The following is an 8,893-nucleotide window of genomic DNA, read 5'->3' on the forward strand; positions in this document are numbered from 1 at the left end:
ACTCAGAACTTCTCATTCTATGTGTCTGTCTGCCACTGAGTATAAACATGTACATGCCACAGCAAGCATGTGGCGGTCAGAGGACCCTGTTTCCTAAGAAATGAAGACAAAGTTGTCAAGTGTATGGGGGTTTTGTTTGTTTGTTTGTTTGTTTTGTTTCATCTTGGAAAGATCCTGTGTAGCTCAGGCTAGCTTCCAACTTAGAATTATCTGAGAACTATTTTGCCTTCACCTCCTGTGTTTATAGCATGAGCCACTGTGCCCAGTATACTTTTTTTTTTACTTTCTTTCCTGTTGTTTTTTTTTTTTTTTTGTCCGTTTGTTTGTATTGTTTGGTTTTGAGTTTGATTTGGTTTGGTTTGGTTTTTTGACACAGGGTTTCTCAGTGTAACAGTCTTGGCTGTAGACCTGGTTGACCTTGAACTCTGCCTGGTGGGATTAAAGGCTCGCGGCACTGCCGCCACCACCACCTGGCCAATTTTTTTTCTTTTTCTTTTTTTGGGTTTTCGAGACAGGGTTTCTCTGTGGTTTTGGAGCCTGTCCTGGAACTAGCTCTGTAGACCAGGCTGGTCTCGAAGCCAATTTTTTTTCTAAACACACCAATTCATGTGCCATCTTCTACTACATCTCCCAACTGGTAGTGACTGATCTGATTTAAGAATGAAGCAGTTCTTCAGTGAAACAACTTCTTGGAAATCTAGGGAGGCTGATAAAGTAGTTAAATAGACAGATAGCCTTAGTGGATTTATCACTTAACTCTGATATGACTTGAGGCAACGTATTTACTGAGCTTCCCTGTGCCTCAGTTTCTTTACCTTTAAATGGAAACACTGCTAGTATCTATAACCTAGGGTTGTTATGAACATCTAATGAGATGCTGCCAAACATTTAACAGAATTTTGGTAAATGTTGGCTAGCATCATATCATACTGTGTATTTGTGCCTCAGTTGATAGCTCCCAGAAGCTGGGAAGAGAGGCTCGAGAGATGGCTTACTAGTTATGAGCCCTTGCTGCTGCTCCTCCAGAGGGCCTGAGTTCAGTTCAGTTTCTAATACATGGGTGGCCCACAGCTACCTGTAACTCCAGATCCAGAAGATCCCATGTCATCTTCTGGCTTCTGTGGATGTGCGCACGCACGTATGCACACACATTCTCTCTCTCTCTCTCTCTCTCTCTCTCTCTCTCTCTCTCTCCAATCAATCATTGAACTGGGAAGAAATTTCACTGACTGTGGAAAGCTGGCTATAGAGAGCTGCTCTGGCTAGTAGTAGTGGTATGTGTATTCTGTTTGCTCTTCATGTAGGGCTGTTGGCCTCACTGGGGAAGCAAAAGTGCTTATGGGGTGTTCTTCAGCTGTCTTCTAGCGCTGCCCTTCATGTGGTCAGAGGGGTGCACATCTGTCAGCAGTCATTACTTATGGGATGTAATCTTGGCTCCGAGACCAAATTTATAGCAGTTTCTCTACTTGGAAAAAGTTTGCTTTATCCATATAACCTCCCACATCACGCAGCAGGATCACTTCCAATTTTTTTCTTAAGAGCATTATTTAATGCTTCATGATTAATTAAAAGTATGCAAATATTGGGTGCTTTGCTACTTTGTTTTGTTTTGTTTGAATTTGCAGGCTACAGATGGAACTTAGTGGCAAAGCATTAGCCTAGCATGTATTAGACCCTGGGTTAGGGCCTCAAAAGCATAAAAATATTCTTCCACATATAACCCAAAGTCTAGTATTAAAAATAAACAAAATGCACTGATAGGGATGAATTTGCTCCATTATATAATTTTATTGAATTACCCCTGAAAGAAATGATATTGCAAGCATACTGGTTTTTGTCGACTAGTAAGATTGTTAGGCTTCAGGTTTCCTTCAGTAATAGTTTACTTTTGAATACATCCTGTCACAAATGTAATGAAGTAAATAATCTGTGTGCTGTTGAAAGCAAATTACCCACAGACCTTAGTGTCCCCATTGGCTATTAAATTCTGAGACTGTAAGCATTTTCTATTGCGAAACCCCTGGCTGGCGTCAGATATATTTATTTAGAAATTTAAGGAACCCAGAAGAGCCAAGACAATCTTGAAAAGACCAGAATTGGAAGACTCACATGTCCTAATTTCATAACTTCCTACAGTGCCACAGTAATAAAGACTATGAAGGACTAGAATTATGAGGCCAGAAGAAACCCTCATAGTCTGGGCCAGTTGGTTTTGGCAAGGGTACAAAGCCCATTCATTTGGGGGAAGGGCTTCCACAGAAGGTACCAGGACAACTGCATATTGACATGCAAAGAATGAAATTAGACTCTTGCTTTAAAACTCTTTTTTGAAAAAATTTTCAAAATGTTTGAAGAAAACAGAGGAGTGAACCTTCTTGACCCTAGACTTGGGAGTAGTTTCTCAGATAATACATCAAAAGACTCAGCAGGAAAGTTGGACTTCCTAGAAATCTGGACCTTGCCATGCTTCAAAGGACTTCACCAAGGGAGTTTGAAAAAATGAAAGGCCAGATGTGATGACCCAGAACTTGAGAGGCAGAGGCAGCAGGATCTCTGAGTTCTAGGCCAGCCTGGTCTACAGAGTGAGTTCCAGGTTAGCCAGAGCTACATAGTGAGACCTCGTCTCAAACAACAACAACAAAAATTTGCATAAGAGGATTATATGTAGAATATACAAAGAACTCTTAATGAATTGATGAATTGAAATTTTAAAATGGGGAAAGGGTTTGAATAGACGGTTCTCCAAAGATATGCAAATTGCCCCTTGAAAAGATGCTCAACACCATTGGTTATTAGGGAAATGCAAATCAAAATCACCATGGAATGCCACTACACACATTCTACAAGGGATCTAAAGGAAGACAAGAAGTGTTACTGAAGATGTGGAGAGATTGGAACCCTTTATACATTGCTAGTGGGAACAGAAAATGGTGCAGCCACCTGGGCAAGCAAGTTTTCATAAGGATAAGCATGAAGTCACCGAGTGACCCAACAAATCTAAATGTGTGGTGTGTATGCTCAAGATAAAGCATGTCTATGCAAAAATTTGCACATCAATGTTCATATAGCAGCATTATGTGTAACAGCTCCAAAGTGGAAAGCACCCAGAAGAATGGGTAGATACTAACTGAATATGCCTACATGGAATGATAGTAACAAAAAGGGAAGAAGTACTTCTCCAACACATGGACTTTAGAAACACAATGATAAGGAGAAGAAACCAACCAAGAACTACTATAGGGTTCCATGTATCTGGGGAAATGCCCAGAACTAGATAAATCTACAGGTAAAATGGATTACAAGTAGCCCAGGATTGGGGTGGCTGATGGCTCATGGGAGGATTCCCCCAGGGGTGATAAGAATAGGCTAAAGTTACTTGTGGTAATGATTGCACAGGTCTGAACATACTGTTGTCGAATTATACACTGCAAGTGGATAAGGGTTATTTGTGTGAACTTAATAAAACTCTTACAAAACAAACTTATGATGGGTCTTTATCCACGCCTCACACTCACAGGCTTTTGTTTATTTTTTCCCTCATCAGAACTCATTATTTTCTCTGACAATTACCTCAGTGTGGTTAAAAAAAAGTAATTCAGTTTTCCAAATAAGAGTCAGCTTTCAGGAATTTCATCCAAAATGGATTTGTATATGCAGTAATTCTAGGAATGTCATTGAGCAGTGTCACCTCCCCTACACACACACACACACACACACACACACACACACACACACACACACACACACACTACACATACCCACACACACCCCTGTGGAACTCTAAAACACTAGGTAGGAAATTGGAAGCTTTGAAGAAGTTTTTCCATTCACTAAGAAGATTGTGGCATCCAAGGTCATGGGTTGGTTGGTTGGTTGGTTGATTGATTGATTGATTGATTGATTGATTGATTGATTGATTTTTGAGAGACAGCCTCACTATTTTGCTTTGGCTGACCTGGAGCTTGCTCTGTAGACCTGGCCTTGAACTCACAGAGATCCACCTGTCTACGATTCCCAAGTGCTGGGATTAAAGATGTACACCACCAAGTCTGGCCATCCTAGGTCATTTTAGTGTGAGTCCATTCAGTTCTTTTAATATCTGGAAATGGAAAATTATACCAGAGGAAAAAAATCTGCTAACCAAGGCTACACTGTGTGTGTAGGGGGAGGGGCCAGGCCCTTGTCTTTGGAGGGCTCCATCCTCTGGATTGTCAGCTTCTCCCCACACGCCTCTCCCAGGGAAAGGCCTCAAACACAGCATGAGCTCCAGGTGGCAAATGGGGCCAAGAGCAGTATTCATTCTCTCAGGATCTAAAGCTCCCTGCTAGATGAGCTCCAACCAGAGAACCATGAGCCAAGCCCATTCCTACCAGACGAGGTTTCAGATGCCATGTCAAAGCAAGCACGTTTGAGTGGGCAAGGCCGAGGTCAGAGGGGAGAAGCATCTCACAGAGAAGCAATAGACTCTCCCTGCTCATAGGTTGACGTTTGTTCACATATGGGACAGAGGTCCACATTTGCTCTCCTCCTAGGAGCCAGAGCTATGCCTTACCTCAGCTGCGCTTCAAAGTGTGTTCTTTTTCTGGAAAACTGTAGCCATAGATAAAAGAGATGTGATGTAGTCTAGTCATTTGGGCTTCTACACACGCAGCCTTCTCCTTGCATTCATTTCCTGGTAACCACAGATGGACAGCTGGCTGAATGGGTTCTAGAATAGAGCTAATTGTAAAAGGAATGGCCCTAATTCCCTCGGGCCTGTAGCTAAATACCCAAACCCCTTCCAGGCAAAAACAGTTCCAGGAGGGGGGAGCCTTGACTAGTCGGTTGATTGGTTGGTTGGTTGGTGGGTTGGTTGGTGGGTTGATTGGTTGGTGGGTTGGTTGGTGGGTTGGTTGGTTGGTTGGTTAGTGGGTTGGTGGGTTGGTTGGTGAGTTGGTGGGTTGGTTGGTTGTTTGGTGGGTTGGTGGGTTGGTTGGTGGGTTGATTGGTTGGTGGGTTGATTGGTGGGTTGGTTGGTTAGTGAGTTGGTGGGTTGGTTGGTTGGTTGGTTGGTGGGTTTGTTGGTTAGTTGGTGGGTTGGTTGGTTGGTTGGTTGGTGGGTGGGTGGGTTGGTTGCTGTTTACAGCCTCTGGGCCCCATGCTGCAGGCTCCCCACTGCTTTATTCATGCCTGCCTGCTTGTCTCCAGTCCACTTTAGTCCGGATTTAATGAAAGTTTTAAGGGCAATCCTTCAGCATTCTTATGAGGCTTTGCAAAATCGTATGCTCCTGTTCTGAATGTGGTAAGAGCCAAAAAGAATTTTCAAATTATTAGAGCTGCTTTGTGTTCCTCTGGGTCTGCACCTTTGACAGTTCACTTAGACAAAAAGAAAAAGAGAGGGAGCGAGCGAGAGCAGCAAATTACCCCTGCTATTTAGGTTTATGTAAGAAAGTGGTTTGAGGGATATTTTCTTTGTTCTTATTTTCTTTGGCCGAGTTCAGGAAATGCTCATTTTTTTCTTCCATTGAAACTCAAAACTATATCTTTTTAAAAGTGAAATATTCTCTACCCAAATCTACATTTTAAAGTACTTAGAAGATACAGCCCTATTCATCACAGTGACATGGCAGGTGCCTCCCATCCCCCCACCAAGCTCTCCCCACTGTGGCAGGACTGAGCTGAAATGAATGGGCATCAGGCACACTTGCTGGCACACTCAAGCAGCTCCATCCGGATGGCAATTCGGACATGCCAGCCCAGAGGGATCAGTCGGATGAAGCGGGAAATGATGGGGGGCCTCAGTAAATTCTGGACTGTAGAACTCCGATCTGAATTTCCATAGAAGACCTAAACAGAGGGAGGAGGAAATCTGGTCATATAATATCCACATACAAATTGTGTGTCTGTGGGTGTGGGTGTGCGTGCATGTGTGCCTATGTGCCACAGTATGTGTGTAGAAGTCAGAACACCACTTTCGGGAGTCCAATCAGTTCTCTCCTGATATGTGGGTTCTAAGTCTTGAACTCAGGTTGCCATGCTTGGTGGCAAGTACCTTTATCTGCTCAGCCACCCCATAAAAATCTGGCTGGCTGATTGCAAACAGCTACATGCTCTGGGGACATTGCACTATTCAAACTGGTAGCCAATAGTCATGTGTGCCCAGTTAAATTTATATGAAGTGAAAGTACATGGAAATTTAGTTTCTCAGACACACACACGCGGTAGGATGCCAAGGCCTTGTATGTGCCAAATAAGCACTCTCCCACAGTACCACATGCCCAGCCCACATCAGCTACATTTAAAGTGGTCAGCAGCTGCACATGACCCATAGTCAGCATGGCGGCCAGTACAGATATGAGTATTTTTGTCATTACAGAGTCCGATTGGATGGTTGCTAGAATATGCATCTTGTCTCTTCACAAATTTTCCATTTTAATCCTTTGCCCTTTGACAAAAAAAAAATTGAAAGGGTTCATCCCACACAAGAGAGGTGTTCACGTGTTCCGAAGATATCCAGGGTGCACTCGTCAAACCTACAACTGCCTCTGAAGTTGGAAGGCAAAGCTTAAATGTGTGTTTCTACTGTGTTCCAAGTGACAAGTGCCTTTCAGACTTGGAAGACTATTTTTTACAAACAGACTAAACTAGAGGGAAAATTCTGGAAAGGAGAAGGTGGTGTTGACATAGAGATAAAAGGTTTGCTTAATGTTTTTCAGGAAGCAACATAAAATGTTGTAGGTGCTTGACGCTATTTCTGAATTCTTCATACTCTTTCTAGGGTCATGGTGTTCTGCTCCATGACATAAAAGCATCTCATTTCCTCCTGTAACTGTCTCTTTAAAATATTTAACTGCTGCACTTAGCTTTATCTAGCCACAAAATAGGCGGCCCTCGTTTGCGGTGATCTTGCCTTTCTTCCTAGCAAGAAGGCCTGAGCTGCCTTCTCTTTAAGCTGTTTGTCCTTCAGCATAGTTAAGAGTCAGGAGAAAGTGAAGAGGGAGTTGATGGGATGTGGCCTGAGACTGCGTGAATGGAGGTGGAGTGCCTCCTTCAGAGTGTCACCAAGGCCTTCACAAGTCCAAGGCTTACAAAAGAATTCTAATGTCAACTGGTAAGGCCAGAGAGTGAAATTAGGAGGTGCTGGGGGTGTGGCCCAATTGGCAGTGTGCTTGACTAACAAGCACAAAATGCTAGGGTCTGATCCCCAACACCACGTAAACTGTCCATGGTTACACAGCTACAATCCCAGCCCTCGGGAGGCGGATAGGAGCAGGGGGAGCAGAAGTCCAAGGTTATCCTCAGCCATATGCAAATTAGAGACCAGCGTGGGACGCCTCAAACCTTGTAGCGTGCGATGCCTGAAACCTTGTAGTCTCAAAAACAAGCATCAAAATGGTTTTTCCCACTGTGTCAGACTCCTCGGAACTTCAACCTGTGTTTGTCTTACTGTGCAAACTGCCACCATGGACTATAAGGCTTTCTGATTATCAGTCACACATATCTACATAATCCGATTAAATGTCAAAAATAGTCTGAGGAGAACTGGAAGCGGTGGCACACGCCTGTAATCCCAGCATTCAGGAGAGTGAGGCCAGAGGATCAGGACCAGCCTGGGCTGCACATTGAGAGGGCAGGAGAGAGATCGGAAATAGCCTGAAGAATTCCTTACTGATGGACCAAAAAAAGGGGGGGGGGTAGCATTTCCATTTCCAAACAGCTAATGAGGTGGGTTTTTTTTTGTTTTTTTTTGGGTTTTTTTGTTCTTTTTTTTTCATTGCAAAGACAGCCAGGTGCTTAATGTGGTTAGTTCATAGTGAAGATCTAGAACTCAGCCTGCAAGGATTAATAGATTAAGTGTGTCTGTACTGACACCATCTTTTAAATAGCCATTTAGGCAATTAATATTAGTTCATCTTAATATTAGCAATTGCTAATATTTTCAAACTTGTTTTTAGCATTGCTTTTACTGTTATGTGTATTCACGCGTGCCTGTGTGTGGCTATGTGCCAAGGGAGTGCAGATGTCCTTGGAAGCCAGAAGCACCTGATTCCCTGGAACTGGAGTTACAGAACATTATGATCCGGGTGTTGGGAGCTGGACTCTGCTTCTCTGCAAGAGTAACATGTGTTCTTAACCACTGAGCCATCTCTCGAGCCTCAAAGTGGCTAACTTGCTAGGCTTCCTTTGCAGCTATCAGTCTCGGTCAATAGTAAGAAGAGGCCATAACTATGCAAATGAGTGCTAGCAAGTTAAGTCAGGCCCATGAAACCCCACGGTCAATGACCCAGTGAGTTTGGAACAGTCCAGATAGCCAGGGCGGTGTTTTTGAGTGATTACAGGCTGTTACTGAGAACTAGAAAACCACCTCTTACTGAGAACTAGAAAACCACCTCTTTGGCACGAAAGTACAGCATTCATTTAGAAACTGCTAGTGGCCCGGGGTACCTCTGGGAAAGAGAGCAGATCATACAGTGGAGATGGAACGCAAATGACCCAACATGCAGAGGGGTCAGCGTTAGGACATACACATGGACAGCAGGCTGGGGCAAGTCTCAAGGGATGTGAGCTGGAGGTGACTTGGAGTGAGTCCCACTTACCCGATTGTTTCCAGTCTGGTCCTTATAGTAAATCCAGTTCAGGCGTTCATCAGTCCTGTATTGCACACTGTACTTTGTCATCCACTCATCTATGTCACAGCGTCCCTGGGTAAGGATACCCGAAATCACCTTGATCTCCTTCAAATCTATCTGGAGCCACTGGCTACTGTCCTGATACTTGGAAAGCCAAGCGCACCTGCCAGGAACACACCAAATTACCAGGAGCCATCCTCTATAAATCTCTACAAAAAGCCAACGGGTGACAGATTTTTGAGGGACTCCTAGCACCAAGGGGCATCATCCCAACTCGGGGATCC

General features: G+C 43.8%; 1 protein-coding gene across 1 annotated transcript in view; it reads right to left on the minus strand.

Moving 5' to 3' along the window:
• Positions 1-5,673: 5,673 nt before the first annotated feature.
• Rs1 (retinoschisin 1) overlaps positions 5,674-8,893 on the minus strand; it is a 30,474-nt gene continuing 27,254 nt past the window's right edge. Inside the window, exons 6-7 of the mRNA XM_026784741.1 lie at positions 8,577-8,772; positions 5,674-5,826 (exon numbers count right to left, since the gene is read on the minus strand). Coding sequence (XP_026640542.1) covers positions 5,674-5,826; positions 8,577-8,772 — 349 coding nt within the window. The remainder of the gene's footprint in view (positions 5,827-8,576; positions 8,773-8,893) is intronic.

The sequence above is a fragment of the Microtus ochrogaster genome, chromosome X, assembly GCF_000317375.1.
Source record: "Microtus ochrogaster isolate Prairie Vole_2 chromosome X, MicOch1.0, whole genome shotgun sequence".
NCBI lineage: Eukaryota > Metazoa > Chordata > Mammalia > Rodentia > Cricetidae > Microtus > Microtus ochrogaster.